The 22,006-nt window shown below is 46.3% G+C and overlaps 1 protein-coding gene across 1 annotated transcript in view; it reads right to left on the bottom strand.

Annotated features, from left to right (window-relative positions):
* LOC308136659 (chemokine-like protein TAFA-5) overlaps nt 1-22,006 on the bottom strand; it is a gene marked incomplete at its 5' end in the record, with an annotated part of 77,386 nt that overhangs the window by 17,157 nt on the left and 38,223 nt on the right. Inside the window, one exon of the mRNA XM_080505103.1 lies at nt 5,151-5,278. Coding sequence (XP_080361229.1) covers nt 5,151-5,278 — 128 coding nt within the window. The remainder of the gene's footprint in view (nt 1-5,150; nt 5,279-22,006) is intronic.

Here is a 22,006-nt window from a genome sequence, read left to right as displayed (position 1 = left end):
ATTAAAGTTTAGGGTTAGGGATAAAGTTTAGGGTTAGGGTTAAAGTTTAGACTTTAAGAAGGAAGTAAATAAATAAAATATATTCCTTTGGAAGGTAAGTATAAAAAAGAGGTAAGTTTTATTTTATAGATAAATGCCCTTAAAAAGTTCCAAGTAAACCATATTTTTCGTTAAGAAGTAGAAGTGGTGGATCTCAATAAATAGGAATAAATAATCTAAAAAGTACAAGAAGGAAGGTAAAAGAGATTAAAAACAAGGTTTGATAAAACTTTAAGAACTTTAAGACGTGGTTAGGGTTTAAGTTAATTGTTAGGGTTAAAGTTTAGGGTTAGGATTGAAGTTTAGAGTTAGTATTAAAGTTAGGGTTGGAGTTAAAGCTTATTGCTAGGGTTAAAGTTTAGGGTTCGGGTTAAAGTTTAGGGTTCGGGTTAAAGTTTAGGGTTAGAGGTAAAGTTTATTGTTAGGGTTAAAGGTTAGGGTTATAGTTAAAGGTTAGGGTTAGAGTTAAAGGTTAGGGTTAGAGTTAAAGTTTAGGGTTAGGGTTAAAGTTTAGGGTTAGGGTTAAAGTTTAGGGTTAGGATTAAAGTTAGGGTTAGAGTTAAAGTTTAGGGTTCGGGTTAAAGAGGTTAGGTTATTCTAAATTCTAGGGTTATGGTTAAAGTTTAGGGTTAGGATTAAAGTTAGGGTTAGAGTTCAAGTTTAGGGTTAGGGTTAAAGAGGTTGGTTAAATTCTAGGGTTATGGTTAAAGTTTAGATTTAGGCTTTTATGGCTCCACACAGTTTTTCAGTTTGGAGGAAGAGAACGACTGTTCTGACCCTCGGGTTAGGGTTAGGGTTCTAACCCTGGTTGCAGTGTTTCGGCAGGTCAGAGCCACTTTGAACTGTGATATTCGGTGCCTTTAAGCACTGATTTATACAGAAAAAAATATTGAGTCTTGGTTTGTTATTTTTTCTTGTTTGAAACAAATAAGAAGAAAAAGTAATCCTGTGCACACAGAGCATCCCGTGTTGTTCCTCCATTGTTCCTCTGTCCACCTCGTTGTTGCCCCCGGAGGCTGGGAGGACAAACTCCAACGATCTCTGAGTTGAAGCAGCTTCTCAGGCTGCTCTCCATTTTTACCAGGACGAGCTCCCTGCAGACAAAAACTGCTTTTTTGTTTTCTCTTGCCACCTTTACGTGTAGAACTCCGCTGCGCTTTGACAGACCTTATTATTCAGAGAGTGTGCTGACTCCTCTAAAATAAGAACACGGCAGAGGTTTGATGGGCCGGTGCGGGAACTGCCGTTAGATTTATGAAACTCGGAGTCTGACGACAGGCAGACTGGCTTTGGCAGTTTGCAGATTTTTTTTTCTTTTCTATGGCTCCATTTAATTTCAAGCTAGACTTCTCCTGGAGGAGGAATAAGTATACAGGTTGATTTAATACTGGTCACAATACAAGATAAGCTCAGAGCAAAATGGAGGGAAACTGACATTCATGTCAGTTTTTTTTAACCAACTTGACAGTCAGTTGATGTAAACTCATTTTGAAAATGTTGATTCAGTGGCAGTGAATTGGATAATTACTGATGTGTGAGTGTTTTGGGCAAGCATTAGTCTAAATCAAGGGTGTCAAACTCATTCTAGTTCAGGGGCCACATGGATAAATCTTTATTGTCATTGTACAAATCACACATCGGTATGACTGAGCAACGAAATACTGCCCCTCATCAACCGTGGTGCCAGGAAAATAAAAAGTACATAAGCATTTCACTCACACATTACAATACATTAAACACATGCCGTTTTATCTTGAGAGGGCCGGACTGGTAAAATAGTGTCAGAATAATCTTTAAATTACATTTATAGTTTTTCTTTGTTGTGGTGCAGAATATACGTGATACAAATTTCCATAGTTTCACAAAATTAAACAATTACTCAGTGGATGAATCCCATAATGCTTTGCACTGTGACGTTTACCGATGCTGACTTTGGCACAGAATCCCACATTGGGTTTTACCAGGAAGCCCACCAGGATCAAAAATGGAATTAACTCATGTGATTACACTTGTGGAGCTTCTATCTCATTATTTTTTTGTAAACTGCAACATCAAAGAAACGTTCTCTTGGTTCAAAGTATAATCAGGAAGAGTCCAGATCAGGTTCTTCTTGGCCGGATGTAGCAGGGATCAGTCTGCTACTGAGCTTTGCTCTCACTGCTCTCATCAGGTGATGACGTGAGGTGAACCGGCGTCAGACTCTCAACCAAAGCTCCAGCTAATAATCCGACGTGTCGCTCACATGGACTATGATTGGATCAAATCCCGGACTACAGCACCCCCCACAATCCCATCATCATTTCAATCAGATGGTGCAAATATAATCCCATCGGATTACTTTTGGTCCCTGTAACCACTGCTACTGTTGTGTTGCGTCGGCTACTCTTAACACATCTGTCAGAAAATCTATGCTTTCTCTGAAATTTGGACATTTTGCCATGTTGCCTTGGTGATTTGGCGGGCCGGACTGGAGTGCCTTGTGGACCGGACTGGAGTGCCTTGTGGGCCGGACTGGAGTGCCTTGTGGACCGGACTAGAGTGCCTTGTGGACCGGACTCGAGTGCCTTGTGGGCCGGACTGGAGTGCCTTGTGGACCGGACTAGAGTGCCTTGTGGACCGGACTCGAGTGCCTTGTGGACCGGACTAGAGTGCCTTGTGGGCCGGACTGGAGTGCCTTGTGGACCGGACTGGAGTGCCTTGTGGGCCGGACTAGAGTGCCTTGTGGACCGGACTAGAGTGCCTTGTGGGCCGGACTAGAGTGCCTTGTGGGCCGGACTGGAGTGCCTTGTGGGCCGGACTGGAGTGCCTTGTGGACCGGACTAGAGTGCCTTGTGGACCGGACTAGAGTGCCTTGTGGACCGGACTGGAGTGCCTTGTGGGCCGGACTGGAGTGCCTTGTGGACCGGACTGGAGTGCCTTGTGGACCGGTTTGGGCCCGCGGGCCTTGTGTTTGACACTTCTGCGGCCTGCTCTGAGCCACAGCCACTATGGCCGCACGCTCAGAATCACATGACACAGCCATGAAGGCAACAATAAGTCAAGATCCCCCCCTCTCTGTTTTATTGTTTTCAATATCTGGTGGCGAGCAGATCATCCGAGCCGTCCAGAGAAATGAGAGGCTGGCTGCGTCCAAAGGGAAAACAGTGATTGAGTCTCGGTTGCATGAAGAGAATTTGGAAGCAAATTTTGTTAATCAGCCGCTGTGAAGTGTGACAGATGGAGGAGAGGGTACTCCAGGGGAACAATTATTCAATCAACATGCAGGCTGCCATGTTAACATGGAGCAGCAGCGTCTCTGTTTGAAGATGTTATGAAGTCTAAATGAGATCGCTGGTTGAAGACTAACAGGAGGGAGTGATGGATCATCTGCTTCCCTCCATGATCATCATTCCTGCCACGTTTCCTACCTGCAGAGGCAGTAATGTCAACCTGATAGGAACAGATGAAGCACATTTCTGGTTCATGCCTCTTTTTCTTTCACTGGTGATGGTTTCCATCTCATTAGACAAACAGAACGTCTCCTGAAGAGCTGAGATGTGTGTGAGCTGCAGGAGTGTCTCTCACGCCCACCGCTGCCGTCCACAATGGAGAAACAGTCACGTTATCCAGATTCACATCTGCCGACATCTGGTTAGAGAAGAGGAATGAGATGTCGTGCGGCGCATTCACAGTCAACCTGCGGTGCTTCAACCGCTGCAGCGCGAAGCCGGCCAGGAAGCAAAAGGTGGCAGCAGCTCTGGAGGGCTGACCAACAAAACCCTTCAAAAGATTTGTTGTGTGTTTCAGCAGGAAGACGGATAATTGGACAAACAAGTTGATTCAAAATCCTCATGATTTAAAGTGCAGAGTAGAACCAATGGTTCTTGTATTTTGCGTTGTGTAAGTGTTTTAAAGTAAAGGTGACGTAAAATAAATGCAACAAATGCTAATTAAAAGCAATAAAATGGTTTGTAATATCTAACTTAAGTTGTTGGTAAAAAAAACTAAATGTGCTCTGTCAGAGTTTGATCAAATCAAATCAATCTTTATTTATATAGTACTTTTCTTAAAAAGGTTGAAGCACAAAGTGCTTCACATACTATAAAAATTAAAATTAAAACACACACATACATATGCACACAAACAACCCCATGTATTTACAGTTAAATACGTGGGAGGTGGAAAATCCGATCTACACTTTCATATGTTTGCTTTGGAATTCTCAAGATGAATGAGATAATTGTCTATTATTGTCAACTACAGGAAGTCCAGCAGTGTTTTGAAAACTGCAAAAAAAAAAAAAAAAAAGGGTGAGAATGTGAGTTTAGAGTTGAACGTGAGAGTTGGTGACCCTCATTTTCTTTCATTTCTGAGAAGGCTTAAAAGGATTATGTGTTACACAAGAGTCAAAGCCCAAGAAGTTGGTTCTCATATACTTTTCCTTCAAAATGTTAAGGTTGAGCACTGGGAGAGTCTCAGAGCCCGTTTATACGACGACGCTTTCAAGTGAAAATGTAAAACTTTAGTTTCAGGTCCATTCACTCAACAATAGTGCTCTGATTCACTGAAAACACAACTTTTTGAAAACAGTGGAAAAAGATAAAAACAGTACAACTTATCTACTCTGTCTCCATGGAAATGGGGCAAAATGCAACTTTTCTGAAATACTGCTGCTGCACATGTGCACCATAGCTGCAGTAACTAGTTGTTCTGCACATGCTCAGTATAGACAAATGTTTTTCAATGTTTTTCAATGTGTCTTCTGTGGTGTCGTGACTCCAAGTCTATATTCTGCTGGGACCTGGTAGTTTTATTTTGAAAAATAAAACTACCAATAAAACGAGGCAGTTTTCAAAAAGTTGTGTTTTCAGTGGCCCTGAGCAATGTCGTCGTGTGAACAGACACCCGAAATGCAATGAGTTTCACTTGAAAATGGTGTCATGTGAAGAAGGCCTGCGACTCTGCCCAACATGTTGCGAACAATCACACCAAAGTTTTGACTCGAAGTTTAAAAACAGGTTGGGGTTTCTTCACAGTGACATCAGAGACTTTCACAAGATCTCCTTTTAGCACGTGGTGGTGCTGAGTGGGTGGAGCTGACGAGCGTTTGAAGTGACTGGCTGTGTTCTCACCGTGGTGGTCTTGACTCGGCCCCCTGGTTGTGTGCAGGTCCAGCCCGACTGATTGACCAGGAGGTTGCAGCCTTCGTCGTCCAGACACGGCATCATCTCACACCACTGCCGACTCCTGACAATACGAACTGACAGAGGGAGAGAAGATACAATGTGAGTGTCCTCGTTCCATCCTGGCTTCATGACCAAAGTCATTTTGTCCTGGTTGCTCCTGGAAGTGTTTCCTCCATCATAATAAATAAAGACGAACTTTGTGTTTAACAGGTTTGTTTTGCATCTGTAAACAGTGTAGAAAGCAGTATTGTTTGAGATTACACTGTTTTGGCCCCAGCAGTTGTTTTGAGATCATGTAAAAAGAACGATATCTGCATAATTTGCAGGTTATCAAGTCAGAATGACATTGGGAGTGACTTCACAAACAAACAGGAGTAATAATAGGAGTCTTTTGTAAACTTTAAACTCTTTTTACATGAAAACCATCTGTTGGAAACATTATTGAAATGTAAAAACATGTTACATGTGTTGGTGAAGGATGTTATTAAAACAGACTGGATCTTTACTGCAAGTACATCTAAGGTCAAAGCTCTGGAAACAAAATGAGTAATGAAAGAGATTTATGGTGTAAAAAAGGGTGAATTGAGAAAGACCAGAACACAGAGCACAGGCAATAACAAAGTCCAGGAACAGAAAGTCATGGCGGGCCAGCTGAGGAAATGATTCTCGTCAGAATCACAGCAGCATCTCTGCTAAAGCACAAGTGGAGCACATTCACACTGCAGAAGCACTAAGAACTGGCAAAAACAAATCAAATCTTTGACACGTTGTAATTCCAGCGTGTGTTGCGACTCAATGATGAGGGTACGTTGATACTATGTTCCCGGCAGCCACAGCAGCCCCGCTCCAGGCCACCGTGGACCAAACAGGATGGACGTCAGACAACGCAGGGCGGTGGGACGTGCAGATGGAACCAGCTGTGATTGCCATGGGTGCCGTGCCAGATGTTTAAAATGTCAAACACTCTGCCCCGGCGTGGATGAGAAACTCAGTAGGCCGTAGCAAAACAGGATGAACATCAAAACACGTGGCAGCTCGTGACTGACCAGAATAGAACTTGGAGGCGGTCCGTAGTGGGACGGGAAGCTAAACAGGAAGTGACGTTTAGTTGGCGTTCTATCACGGGTGTTTCACTGTCGCTTCGCATTTTATCACATCGCGCTGCGCTTCATCACGATTTTCACGGCAAAGCTACAGTGTATGGTAGCTGTTTCATCACATTCAATGGCGGCTTGTCCCGGCGTGTGACAGCTTGTGGACCCGAGGCGTAGCGTTCTCCTCCGGTCTGCCACCGTCTGGGAGGAGCCGGGCCGGTAGGGGAGTTTCATTCCAGTCAGAACAATCAACGTCAGAACACCTTCTACAAGCAATGCCACTGAAAAAGAAATCCAGAGGAATGTAGCACCCAGCAAAAGTCTCAGGATACAATGATTGTCTTCCCTTCTGGTGGCCCTTTGGGCCATAAATGTGCTTCAAACATCCACATTTCATCTGTAGAAAGCCTTGACAGAACGTGAAAAACCTGCCAGACCTTGCTTAGAATTTCCCAAACTCCCATGGTGCACCACGTTTCAGGCAAACGAGGCTGCTGGGAACATAGTGCAAACCTACCCTGAGTGCTTCCTCTTAGTAGATCAGCTTCTGGAACACACACATGAACGTTCACTCAAACTGATTCGATTATTACTATTTGATTTATCTTTACACAGCACAAACTCAAAGTTTTCCATCAGACTTTGATTGATTGCAAGATTTCATTTATTTTCAGACTGAACAACACTTGTCAATATTTGTTAGGTAAAAGCTATGTGAAGTCTCCATATGTAGAATGCATTTACAGTGCTTTCATCATTATGCCTTATTATTAGTATTTTAGTTTATCTGTGACCAAAACCTCTTACAGAGAAATGTAGCTGTGACACTGTTCTGAAATAGATAATAAACAATATTTCAACAATAGAGCATTAAAATGATGTCCTGGGCACCAGCCCCCAGTGACAATGGGAAATCCTCAATCACATGAGAATCACTGTTATTGCTGACTTTATTACATTTTAAACAGTCAAAACATGTATGTTTTTGGCCATGATTACAGGATAGGTTGCTAGATGGTGTCTGGTACCTTAGCGAGCACAGCAAACAAAGTAAAGTCAAACAAAAGAAGGTTAATGAAAAAATATACTTATTTACTTATTGACCAAACTAAACATTTTGAAAAATGGAATCACAATTATAAGACTAAGGCTCAAACTGCTTTTTATGGAGAGATAATTTTGTAATTGATTGAAACCCAACTCAACTTATATCTGGGCTCTGAATAATAAGGATTATTGGCCGCTTTGAGAAAATCAGTTGTTCACACCTGTTCTATTTATTGCTTTTGTGAAATCGTGATTGTAGTCTAAAAAACTTGTACTGTAGCGTCCTTTGTGCCAGCACACAGATGAATATTAACACACTCAGAGATGCATGAGTATCATCACACACATTATGCTGCTGCGATATCAGTGTCTTTTGAATAATGCCTTCTCTAAAAATATGTTAGAGAGCTTGGTTGTGTCTGTATATATAGACATTTTTGCTCATAGTGAATAAAGCTGATTGTTTTTAGACCTTCTTCAGCATCAATATAAATCAAAAGAATATACAGATATCTCACGTTACAATGTCAGTTGGTGGAGTTGCCCCACAATGACGTATAGACTTGACTGTCTCATTTTCATTACTTTGAATAGAAAGTACTGTGAATTGTTATTGATGGGAGGAGAGTACGAAGTAAACATCAGTCTGTAATTAACCAGAACGTACGTATGTGCATCTCACTAAAGATGGCCGTCATCCCCAGGGGCGGCGCAACACGCAGGAGAGGAGCGATATGGAGGGAAAGACTGGGAGAGGAAGCATCAAACAAGGAAATAAATCAAAGGAGTGTTTCCTGTAAACAAGGCAATGAGATAAGAGAAGGTGCCTTTCAGTAGGAAGTATCATACATTTCCTCTAACCTGAAAAGTGTGATCTTGGCCTTATGCCGGTTTTACTGGGAAAGGAGACTGTGAGATGTTTAAAACTCAAGGCTTCTCGTTGATTCTCCGATGCCTTGAAAATTGTTGCATCATAATCTACACAAGTTGAAGTACGAGTACTAACTTATAGCTACTTGCTGATACTGAGTGCGCATAGCGTAGCATGTAGCGTCTACCTGCACACCGTGATATGCTCCTGTAGACGGTAGACCGAGGGACCAAGCTGTTAATGAGTGTATCAGTCAAACTCTAGTCACGTTAAGCATCTAGCATGTAGCATGGAGCATTACTGGTGTGTGAGCCTGAAACTTTTCAGCATGTAGCATGTAGCACGGCCCGGACTAAAATCCTCTCAATCCACTGAGTGAAATCATGCTAACTCTGCCGGTCCAAGTGATTAAGATGCCGATGTTGTTGGAACTATCTTCCTCCTTTGTTTTGTCAGAACATAATTTACAATCTTTCTTTTGTCATTCTAATAATAAAGAATCTCCAAACCTTGAGGACATGGCTCGTCCTCTCTATCTACCTGCTGGCACCACTGAATGGCGTCACGTCATACTCGCCGGGTTGTATTAGGGGGTACTCGTTCCCATTTTATGAGAACGAGTACTCAGTGCAGTAACGGCATTGGTATCAGTAGCTCCCTAAAATAGTGCAGCTGTAGGCGAGAGGGGATTGTTGTCAGTCAGATGGCCTCTATTTTCTATTTATATGAGCGCTTGGCTGCTTTGATGCCTTTGATTAACCTGGCAATCCAGTGCTAAGCTTTCTCTCCTGCTGTGAAGATGCTGTTGTGAACTTTAATGAGGTGTTGCACGTGACTGTTCATCCAGGGTTTCTGATTATAAAAACCCGGACATGTTTTTTTTCACAGTCACGTTCTCAGCGGAGTAAGAGATATGTGAGAGTACAGTTTGTGTGTACTCTTCCATGAAGCAGTTCTGAAGCTAAGAAAGTACATTTGCAGTGTTGAAGGTTTTGGGCTTGAATTTTCTCCAGAGTAGAGTGTAACATGGGATGAGCTGCAGAAACAGATGGTTTGAGTCTGAATGTTGGATCGAGGAACTGCTCTGTAAGCATGTGAGATGTTCCAGTACACATGACCCAGAGTGTTCTTCTCCCTGGTGGCACATTTCACATATTGTATGAATTTGCTTAGAACAGTCTTTAAGTGGCCCCGGTTGAAGTCCACAGTTTTATATGCTCCTCATCAGGATGAGCCTTCTGCTGCCTGCTTTCCATGTTGTGCCGGTGATGGAGGGCTAGGCTAACGTTAGCATTGGGAGGGATATAGGCGGCCATTGTTATTACAGCTGAAAGCGCTCCTGTTTCAGTTGGAGCGTGTGTTTTGTAGTCTGCAGACATCCTGAACACTGTCTGAGATCAAAGGTTTCAGAGCAAAGAGATTCTCACACATGGACTGTGGTCAGGCTGACCTTTATCCTCCGCTGACTGCAAATCAACTGTTCGTGCCCTGGTACACATACCAGGTGTCCTCTGAGGACACACACACACACACACACACACACACACACACACTGTCCACTCAGTGATCCTCTGTCGCCTCTCTTCTTGTCGTCTCATTGAAGAAAAAATGAATTGTGGTCACAGAGGGATTTCCTGCTGTTCTGGCCGATACCTCACCGGCCCAATCATCCTCCGTCTGTGCAGCTTCACTCCCTGTCACTGCTAAATCACACTCTGATAGAGGTGGATGAAGTAAACGAGAGTCTGTCTGGGTCTCAACTCAACTTTATTTATGGAGCACTTTAAATCAACGCAGTTGGCCAAAGTGCTGTACACAGACAAGAGCATGTAAAAATATAAAATGAATTAACAGAACAATAAAACCGTGTAGAACAATAAAAACAATATAAAACAATAAAAAACAACTTAACTGTAAAAAACAATTGTCACGGATCATGGACAGGACCCAAGTGCAGGACTCTGGAAACAGGCTGAGTTCAAACAAGTCTTTTATTGACTGACAGCACAGACAGATGAACCGCCGGTTGCTCCTTGACATGCGGGGTGCAGCAGACTGGACTCCAACGCCCTGGACAGACCGGACGAGACATGGACGACGAACACTGGACCGGACGGACAGGACATCAATAACAAACAAACCAACACTGAACAAACACACAGACAGGACATATATAGGGTAGGGTGATTACAAGAAGTGACCACAGGTGAGGTGCTGACAGCCCAGACCTATGGCCCGCCCACTCTTAAAGGGGACCTCACCCTACACCCTGACAGTACCCCCCCCTCCACGACCGGCTCCAGACGGCCCAGGCATCTCAGGATGCTGCCTATGGAAGTCTCTGATCATGCCTGGGTCCAAGATGTCTCTAGCAGGTACCCAGGCACGTTCCTCAGGGCCATACCCCTCCCAGTCAACCAGGTATTGAAACCCCCGCCCACGCCGGCGAGCTGCCAGGAGCCGCTTGACAGTGAAAACCTCCTCACCCTCCACCATACGGGGAGGAGGAGAGGCTCTTGAGGAGGGAACTAGGGGGCTTTCCCGGGCAGGTTTAACCTTTGACACATGAAAGGTGGGGTGCACACGAAGCGAGCGGGGCAAACGAAGACGGACTGCAGAGGGACCAACCAGCTTAATTATTGGATAAGGTCCAATAAACCTTGACGCCAGCTTCTTTGCATCTGAGCGGAGTGGCAGGTCCCGGGTGGAGAGCCACACACGCTGACCAACATCATAAGTTGGTGCGGGAACCCGGCGCCGGTCTGCAAGCCGCTTGCGCTCAGCAGAGCATTGCAAGAGCTTGCTTCTGGCCTTGAGCCAAGCGCGCTTGCATCGCCGCACCATTGCCAGAGCTGACGGGACACTAACCTCCGACTCCAGGGCTGGGAACAGGGGGGGTTGGTACCCATACACGCACTCAAAGGGAGACAGCCCAGTGGATGAACAGGGAAGGGAATTGTGCGCGTATTCCACCCAGACTAACTGCCTGTACCAAGCAGCTGGGCTGTCAGAGACCAGACACCGAAGTATGGACTCCAGCTCCTGGTTCACCCTCTCCGTCTGGCCGTTAGACTCTGGGTGGTACCCGGACGAAAGGCTCACCGTAGTTCCCAACAGCCTGCAAAACTCCCTCCAAAACCGAGACACGAACTGAGGCCCCCTGTCCGAGACAATGTCCCTTGGGAACCCGTGAAGACGGAACACATGTCTCAGCATGACCTCTGCCAGCTCCTTGGCTGATGGGAGCTTTGTCAAGGGTACAAAGTGGGCCATCTTGGAAAACCGGTCCACTACGGTGAGGATGGTGGTAAACCCCTCTGCATCTGGGAGACCAGTGACAAAATCAATGGACAGGTCTGCCCATGGTCGGGTGGGTACCGGGAGCGGCTGCAACAGACCAGAGGGGCGAGACCGAGAGGTCTTGTTACGCGCGCAGACAGGGCAAGCCCGGACATACTCCCGGATTTCCCTGCTCATCTCTGGCCACCAGAAACGCTGTCTTGCCACAAACAGTGTGCGCTGAGTTCCTGGGTGACATGACAGCAGGTTAGTGTGGGCCCATTCAATAACACTAGACCGTACCGGGGAACACACAAACAGGCGGTTGGGAGGACAACCTGGCGGCACCGTCACCCCCTCCAGAGCCCGCCGAACCTGCTCCTCAATCTCCCACGTCACCGCCCCCACCACACAGGTCGGAGGTAAAATTGGCGTGGGGGAACGAGGAGCAGGATCCGGCTCAAAGACCCGGGAAAGGGCGTCAGGCTTCACGTTCTTAGACCCCGGCCGATACGACACCACAAAGTCGAACCGGGTGAAGAACAGAGCCCACCGAGCCTGCCGAGAATTTAACCGTTTGGCCGACTTGATGTACTCGAGGTTTCTATGGTCGGTCCATACCACAAACGGATGCTCTGCGCCCTCCAGATAATGCCTCCACTCCTCCAAAGCAGCCTTGATGGCCAGGAGCTCTCGATTGCCGATGTCATAGTTCTCCTCAGCCGGGGTCAGCCGCCTGGAGAAAAAGGCACAAGGGTGCAGCTTCCCATCCTTACTGCTGCGCTGAGAGAGCACTGCCCCGACCCCGACATCTGATGCGTCCACCTCCACCACAAACTGCCGTCCAGGGTCCGCGACACCAAGCACGGGAGACGAGGTGAACCTGGCCCTGAGCTCCGAAAAAGCCTGCTCAGCTGAGGAACCCCAAGAAAACGGGACCTTGGGGGAAGTTAAGGCATGTAGGGGTGCCGCGACAGAGCTGAATCCCCTGATAAACCGCCGGTAGAAGTTAGCAAACCCCAAAAATCGTAATAATTGTTTGCGGTTACCCGGGGTCGGCCAATCCGCTACAGCCCTAACCTTCTCCCTGTCCATCTCCACCCTCCCCTCTGAGATGATGTGCCCAAGAAAAGAAACGGTGGGAGCATGAAAAACACATTTCTCGGCCTTGACAAATAAGTTGTTGCTGAGAAGACGCTCCAAAACAAAACGAACATGCTTAACATGACTGGCAAGGTCCGAAGAAAAAATCAAAATGTCGTCGAGGTAAACGAACAGAAACTTATTTAATGCGTCTCTCAGCACATCATTTACGAGATTCTGGAACACTGCGGGAGCATTGCATAAACCGAAAGGCATCACCAAATACTCGTAGTGGCCAGAAGGTGTGTTAAACGCCGTTTTCCACTCGTCCCCTTGCCTAATCCGGACCAGGTGGTAAGCATTGCGCAAGTCCAACTTCGTAAAGACCTTGGCTCCCTGCAGGCGTTCAAAGGCCGAAGTCATGAGGGGTAGTGGGTAGCGGTTTTTAATGGTTATCTCATTGAGGCCCCTGTAGTCAATGCACGGCCGAAGAGTCTTGTCCTTCTTTGCTACAAAGAAAAATCCCGCCCCTGCAGGAGAGGACGAGGGTCTGATTATCCCAGCCTCTAAGCCGGACTCGATGTACTCTTTCATGGCCTGATTCTCGGGTTGTGAGAGAGAGTAAATGCGACCCTTGGGAGGAGTGGTACCCGGCAATAACTCAATGGCACAGTCATAAGGACGATGCGGTGGCAGGGATGTCGCCTTCCCTTTGTTGAACACCTCCTTTAGATCGTGGTAGCAGCTGGGAACTCGCTCGAGGTCCGGATACACAGGAACCTCCACAGCTGCTACCTTAACTCCCGACACTGACCGACCGTGCTCGGAACAATCCCCTCCCCAACTCAAAATAACCCCCGACTCCCAGTCAATATGGGGCTTGTGCAAACGTAACCAAGGAAGGCCCAGGATAACTGGGTAGGACGGACTTAAACCTAAATGAAAAGAAATCTCCTCAAAATGGGAGGGACCAAACAATAACTGAACAGAAAGAGTCTTTTTATCAATAGAAAATATTTTGCGTCCGTCTAAAGCAAAAGCCTTTAAAGGCACTGATAACAGTTCAGTGGGGATATTATGTCTCTCAGCCCACTTAAGGTCCATAAAGTTCTCATCCGCACCAGAGTCAATGAAAACATCAATGTCCAAGGTGGTGTCGGCATACCTCAGTTGAGCCGGTGTGAGTCTTCTTAAAGGCGCAGTGGAGGAGTTCTTAAGACTCACCGGAGCCCTCCTTAACCCAGGTGAGTCTGTCCCTTTAAGAGGACACGCTGCAGCTCTGTGCCCATGCTGACCACAGTGCAAACACAGGCCGCTGGTCAGGCGCCGATGCCGCTCCTGCGTGGAGATGCTGGTGCGGCCAAGCTGCATCGGCTCCTCCGGAAGCTGTGCAGCACTCGGGACCTGCTCCTGCTGGGAGGCGGGGCGGAGAGGGGCGTGCTCCTCCCGCGCGCTCCTGGATTCTCCTCCCTGCGGGTCAGTCTGCCTCAGGCGATCACGGACCGTCAGACGATTCTCCATCCTGACCGCCAGGGCAATGAGGGAGTCCAAGTCGTCGGGGAGATCCCTCAGGAAGAGCTGGTCGCGAACCGGGCTGGCCAGCCCGTAGAGGAAGGTGTCCCGCAGTGACGCATCGTTCCAGGCGCAGTCTGTGGAGAGGGTGCGAAACTCAATTGCGTAATCGATCATCGACCTCCTTCCTTGACGCAGCGCTGCCAGCGCTCGAGCCGCCTCCTGTCCGCCGGGACGCCGATCGAAGATCTTAGACAGCGCGGCTGCGAACTCGTCCACCGAGTCACACAGCCGGGATTGGCGGTTCCATTCAGCGGTGGCCCAAGCCTCCGCTCTGCCGGACAGGTGGGAGATGATGTACGCGACCCTCGACCTCTCAGTAGGAAACGCGCCCGGCTGCATCTCGAAGTGGAGACCACACTGGACCAGGAAGGGTCGCGAATCCCCGGAGTCCCCCGAGAAGCGTGCTGGGCTTGAGAGCGGTGACGGCGACCTCACGACGGCGGCAGCGGCGGCAGCTGGCGGCACTGCGGCGGCAGCGGCAGCCCGAACCTCTGGGACCGAGAGGCGGGTGATGAGCTGCTGGAGGTGACCGGTGAGTTGGTTCAGTTGACTCTCCACTGACGTGTGTCGATGTGAAAGGTCGTGGAGATCCGCCGTTAAACCAGACAACTGCTCGTCGTGTTGCGTTAGCCGGTCCTCCTGCTGACCAACTGCTCCTAGCAGCTGGTGACCAGAGTCCGCTGGGTCCATGATGGTTGGTTTGTTCTGTCACGGATCATGGACAGGACCCAAGTGCAGGACTCTGGAAACAGGCTGAGTTCAAACAAGTCTTTTATTGACTGACAGCACAGACAGATGAACCGCCGGTTGCTCCTTGACATGCGGGGTGCAGCAGACTGGACTCCAACGCCCTGGACAGACCGGACGAGACATGGACGACGAACACTGGACCGGACGGACAGGACATCAATAACAAACAAACCAACACTGAACAAACACACAGACAGGACATATATAGGGTAGGGTGATTACAAGAAGTGACCACAGGTGAGGTGCTGACAGCCCAGACCTATGGCCCGCCCACTCTTAAAGGGGACCTCACCCTACACCCTGACAACAATAAAGGTCAATCTCTCAAACTGAGTTAAAAGCCAAAGAGAAAAAGTGTTTCAGAGAGGTTTTAAAAACAGGAAGTGAGTCGGCCTGTTTGATGTGTAAAAGCAAGTAGTTCCACAACTTTGGGGCAATGACTGAAAAAGCGTGATCGTCTTTCTGCTTCCTCTTGGTCTGAAGGACAAACAACAGACCTGAGGAGCGCCAGGGAGGGGACGGCCAGAGCAGCTCAGATAAACACTGTGGGGCCATGGAGGCATTTAAAACTAATAAAATGATTTTAAAATCAATCCTAAGACAAACTGGGAGCCAGTGAAGTGATGCTAAAACTGGTGTGATGTGCTCGTGTTTTTTGGTTCCTGTTAAAAGTCGAGTGACATTTTGGATCAGCTGAAGACGAGAGAGTGAAGCTGGCTGAGCCCAACGTAAAGCACACTGCAGTCATCTAAACCAGTGCTGATAAAGGCATAGATTAAAATCTCACAGTGATGCAAAGACAGAAAAGGCTTGACTTTGGCTCGTGTTAAGGTCTGTGACACACAACCTGCTCCGTTCCTTCAGTGATTGTGATCACACGTTCAATCCCAATGATCAAACCTGGTTCTTATTTGACAACAGCAGCTTTGCTCAGCTCTGATAATGAAATCCTCACACAGACAGTAGTCCGATCCTCATTTATTAGGGCTTATTTTCATATTTTAGGTTCATCTGGAAAGATAGATTGCAAATTGCATGATGGTTGTATTTAAAGAAAATCTCTTTCCACCATTTCCATTGTCCTAAACTTACAAGGATGAGTTATGTTTATGTAGATCGTCAAGATTCCAGAAGGGTTGGGACGACGTTCTCAGAGACAGTGTTGAGATGTTTTAAGTGAGACGTTTCACCAATTGAACATCTCCAAAAAGTTGAGGCATCAACTTTGTCTGAAAATTTACGAAAGATTTCACAAAAATGTTCTTCGAGCTTGCAAAGAATTTGTAGATGACAATATGACCAACAGATTGAGGTTGTGGTGTGCAGTCGCAGCGTATCTGCCATCGACAGGGAGACAGAGCCTGCCTGCTTTCAAAAAGTTGTATTTTCACCATTTACACGGGGGCGGAGATGGCGGTGGTACGTTTACAAACCATTCCACTTTGCTGCCTGCCACTCACAGGTCCACATACAGAAGAGAAACAGAGTCCGATGGCCACTTCACTTTCTGTATACTTCATTTAGCATAAACCACCACCTCAGATTCACACAGAAACATGTACTGGTGTCCGTTCCTCTGCCTGTCACTTCTGTCACTGGGTGGATCTACACTTTATGGGAAGAGAGATGATCGGCTCTCAACAACCTGCAGCTGAGGACAATCATCCCACTTTTTGAAAACAGCTCCCAAGGTGTAAGCTTTCGAACACTCTGGGAATCTCTGAGGAAACTGCTGCTGCTCCAGTGCACTGGGGTCATAGTAAATAATTATTCTGCACATGCTCAGTAGATGGACAATAACAATGTTTCCTCCAGATTATTAATGCGTGTTACTCCTTTCATGGTAAGCACAAGCTAACAAACATAGAAACAATACAATCAGCAGTCCTTTCTCTCATAAACACGGTCTGATGCACACAAACCCTCGCTCTGAATTCACTTGCTATTGGTTTACATGCAAAGTGCATTTAAACCAAAAGAAAGATGTATTCATGTGAGTACGTAGCATTTCAGTACGTCAGGCTTCACAGTATGGTTTGGAGAGGAACACATGGTCAGCGTGGACCTCTTTGGAATATAAGGCTTAAAACTGGATCTGTGGGGTGAAGTTTGTTCGTGGTGCATCGGCGGACGTCTGAACGCCTCTACCCATTAATAGCACAACATTGATGAAAAGGTTCTTCAACAGCACATCTTCAAGCCTCCTCCCCCCCGAAAACAAAAAACAAAAGCCAACACTGTGTAGTGGAGACGTGGTGGATTAATCGCAGGTATCAGTAAACACCTGAACACCTGCGAGCGCTGATGAATTAACGGCCGCGCTGCAGATCCGTCCGCCACCGCCGCTCAGCACAGTTCATTTATCCCAGATGAGAGGAGGCTGCTTCGTAATGGCTTCATTCATCACAGACGGCGTCCAGAAGGAGGGTCGCCGCTTCGTCCCCAGAGGAACGAGATGATCGGACCGGGAGGAACGAACTAGAAAAAAGAAGCTTTTAATCTCAGTAGGTGGACGGAGAAACCAACATTTCTTAAAGGCTCATGCTTTTGTTCTGTTATTTACATCTTACAAGGCTTTTTCGTTTTTTTTTTTCCCTCTCGGTTTTATGAACATCCCATGAATCTTCAAGAAAATGCTTGCAATATTTTGTGTTTCTGTCTGAGGTTCTTTCACGATTCGACATTTCTTCGAAAAAAGCAATGAACACCTCTGCAGTCCCTGAAGGCACCGTCTCCCTGCCCTGTTCACTCAGCCTCCACCTGATAAGAAACAAAAAGCTCTCATCTCTCATCTGTTTGTTTTCTGGCTCAGAGCCAGAAGAAATCATTTCTTTTGTTCTGATTTCAAACAAAACCGCAGCAGGTGGTCGGACCAAACTGTAAAACATTCACATCACCTGTGAACGGCCGTGGAGGCAGACGAATAACATTTGCTGTCATTTACTTCTGAGTTCTCCTGAATGAGTTTCATTTTAGCGAACAGGAGCAGCGGTTTCATTACGAAGAGAAACTCACTCACTTTTTAAACTGGAGTTAATAATGAAGCACATTGATTCTATCCGGGTGTTAATCCTCATCTGAACCAGAGTGGAGCCTCCGATCACGTGGTCTTCAGTATTCGGGACACATCTCAGAGATGTGGGGGACAGATAAGAAGTGATTGCAGTCTGATGGCTCCTCTGTGCTCGCTGGTTAAAGCACTGCCGCAGGAATTCAGCAGCACAGCAGCAGAAAAGGCGAGTAACTCCCTCAGATACAAATGGACAGAAAGCTCAACATGCGGCAGTGGAGTAAAGGTCACCAAGGTCCACACGGATCTGCTGTGAAAATCTGCTGTAGTTATATTTAGGGCTTCCTGAGCGAGCCTCACGGGAATGAAAAAAGCCGGTTTGTCTCGTGTTTTTGAATGTGAGGTCAAGGTTAACGGAGAAATGCTTGGTCCGTTTGCTTAAAATGGTATTCACCCTGAAAACTGAAAACATGAAGACACAATTTCTTATCAGTAAATCCATTACATCTTTGAGTTTCATCTCTTCCAAACAGATTCTCAATCCCCATGAATGAGACTGAATGAGAAGCTGCTGACATCTTCCACCTACAGCAAGGACGTCAAACATAAAGCTTGTAGACTGAAACCAGCCTGAGAGAGAATCCGGCCGGCCGAGCCAACATGGACATTGTAAAAAAAAAAAAAAAAGAAAAAGATCAAAAATAGGGATTTAAAAAAACAACTAATGTCTAAATCAGGAGTCACCAATTTGTTGAACTGGGAAATACCTCATACTAATAGAGTCCTATGAAGGGCTTCCTCTGAAATAATAAATATGCTCAGTTTGACTTCAGTTGTATATTATCATCAATGATGCCCATCTACCTTAAGACACTGATCACATTGATGATTTCTCACAATAATGATCAACAATGACTTAACGAAGTGGAAAACCGATAATATCAATATTCAACACTTTATTTCTATTAATAACAGTAAAAACAAAACAAAGATAACATGCTTTCATACTTGTTTTTGCTAAGATTAAAACCCCTGGTTTACTGAAAGTGGGACATGTTTTCGATGAAAAACAATGAAAACAACATTTCACAGAAAAAAACGTCCCATTTTCAGTCTCCAGGGGTCGCGACCTTCAACACTCAGAGCCTTTTGGCCCCGTTTGGAACTGAATAGAAATTCTGGAGCCACAAAATCCTCTGGACATAAAAATGAAGAAACACTGCAGATACAGCTTTTAACCTCAATGCTCTGGGAAAATACTGAGGCCGATAAAAAATAAAAACAATAAACAAAAGAGCGTCTTTAAAATTAACTCAACATATCTGAATAAATCAATGCAGCGAACCTGCGTCTCCACCTACAGCAGGTGAGCGCCACTAGACTACCACTACAAACATTTTATCACTCAGTTCAATTTTTTCCCTTTACAAAAACCATTAGTAAGGAGGAGGTGGAGGAGGTGGAGGAGGTGGAGGAGGCAGCGGAAGAGGCGGCAGAGGAGGCCCAGAAACTTCTCACCCACTCGGAATTGACCAGCACCTTCTCCATGTGACGAGTATCATTGAATCGGTGCATGTATGCGGGAGTTGAGGGTTTTTAGAACGATGAGCGTGAGCCATGTGGCTCCAGTGTCATTCACTTGTGTACTTCCTGATTATCTAATGTGAAGTGAATAATTGTCTGTGGCAGTGAGACCCCCGAGGTCCCTGGTGACACCGTGTTAGTGACCCCTGTTCCAAATACAACACTGAGACCCGAGCTGAGATATCAATGATTCTGCCATGAAAGCTATTAAGCCAGCATGAGCTTCAAAGCCACACTGTCAGTGAGGGTTTGTAAAAACGTGCAGTATGCAACAGCTAGAAAAGATTTTTATACCTTTCATCATTGTATTTTGCACCAGAAGGTTTCATAAAAATAGTTTTGTGAAGACCGTAGTCATTTTTAGTAGTAATTGTTTGGTTTTAGAGAAATGTTGACATTTTTTTCACATCTACTCTGTGCCGCAACAAAGAAAAACTTTAACGTTTAAATTCTAATGCTATGACTAAGTGACATCATAAATCGTTGTGCCGCTACCATAAAACGGCAGTAACCTGGAGTGATAAATTAACTTTTAAGTGTTCAGGCATGATGTCAGCAGCCACACAGTGATCGGATCCAAGCCATTCTCTGAAGGCGGTTCCACCTGGACAGGCGGGCAGCCCGTCAGTCACACACTCACATGCATGTGTACACCACATTTCCCAGAGAACACACACACACTCGGAACATGGAAACTCAGGAATATGTTCAGTGTTTCTGTTTCTGCTCCTAAAAACTGCAGCCATAGCATGACGATGCCACCGCCGTGCTTCACTTTAGGAAGGCCCCTGCTTCTAATTGTCACCTGACTCAGAACTGTGTATTCCTGCTCACAAGACAGCAAGTGGAATGTCACTGTTAACAGTAGTCCAAAGTAAAAGCAGCGACTGGCCTGTGTCTCCATCTCAGACCTTCACATGGTTGATTTTCTTACATTGCTCTGTGAACCAGTTGCTCCTGCTTGTTCTTGGGCAGGGTTCTGCATGTATTTCCTGACTCGTCTGCAGGTATGAAGCCTCACATGCATCAGATTGTGGATTCTGACACTGAGCGACTCTGTAGCCCTTTGAGCTCCAGTAGCTCGCGTGTTGAAGTATTTTTCACTCCCCATCGGCCCCAATGAGCCTCATCTGCCCATGACCATGAACAGCTCTGGAAAGGTCACAGCAGGACTCAGACGGAGGGTGATTAAATCTGCTCTGTCCACAGAAATAAATCCATGTTTTTAATTCCACTGTGAGATAAAATTTACGATTGTAAATGACGCGTCTCTTGGCCGGGAAGTTTGTGTGCCTACATGCTTTCAGCTGACAGAAGGAATCTTTATTTACCTGCATGGGCCTTTGTTCTGTCTGACATCTCATACAAAATGTACCAACGACCAGCACCTCGTATTTATCACCGGGAATTTAAAGCAGCACTGGCTCGGCTTTCTAAGACTCTCCAGGAGTGTAAAACAAGAAGCTGATGATGAGTCTCTGAGCCCAGAAAACAGGTCGCAGTGATCAGCAGCGCTCTGGAGCTGAAAATATCCACCCAGAGCAGCAGAGCATGTTCACACCAGCTCTGATCGCTGACAGCACACATTTTAACCCCTTCGCCTCCAACGATGCAAGTTTGACCCTATTTATTTCCAACAACACAAACTTCAGCATCTTTGGCTCCGACACAAGCAGTCATTAAACAGACACAAAGTGACAGCAGCTCCCTCAGTGAACCACATAAATATAAATGAGAGAGTTCACACTTCGGAGGAAATGCCTGCGTTTGAGTCGGATGAAGCACAGATGAGACACAATTTGTCTCGCTAAAGTTTGAGCTTACAATAAAGACTTTGTGAAAACTTTCCCCTGTTTGAACATTGATTTGAATACTGTCACTGAGTTAAATGGCTGCATGCATGAGAGGCTACAGGGTCCAACTGCAGCTGCCGGAGGTAAACGCTGAGATCTCAGGCGAGACCAGGAATACAGTGGGACAAAGAAGAAGTATGAAAGCTGATGCATATACTTCTGCGTCTATGGTACGAATCAGGCAGTGTGCGGCCTCACCTCCTGCGGGCTTTCAGCCTCCCAGCTTTGAAGGTCTAAAGAGGTGGTGGGAGAGGGAGAGATAACTACTGGAACATGGGGGGAAATTATCTGATTGCGGATCAAAGTAGTGAGAGAAATGCAGACGCGTCTGATCAGCCATGAAATTATTAATAGGATTTATTGGACCTCCAGTAAGATGGCACGTCAGGACTTAGAACTCTGACTCTAGCTGGCGATATGGCAGCTCTTGTGACAGCCTCCTATATATGCTGTAGCTACTCATGCCCAATGATAGAGCAGCGATCCGAGATTATTGCCTTCATCAATATAGTGACGTTCTTCGTACCCATACTGACTCCAGTGGTCTGTCTATAACGGGTCAGAAACCAAAGAAACCTCTCCTCGAGCCTCGGTCCCACTGCAGTTCATCCCGGAGCGGGGCGGTACGGTACGGTGAGGTAGGGCGGTACAGTAAG

Source organism: Blennius ocellaris (genome assembly GCF_963422515.1).
Source record: "Blennius ocellaris genome assembly, chromosome: 11".
NCBI classification, from domain to species: domain Eukaryota; kingdom Metazoa; phylum Chordata; class Actinopteri; order Blenniiformes; family Blenniidae; genus Blennius; species Blennius ocellaris.
The sequence above is the reverse complement of the archived record's forward strand: the minus strand, read 5'-3'. Positions and strand labels throughout refer to the sequence as shown.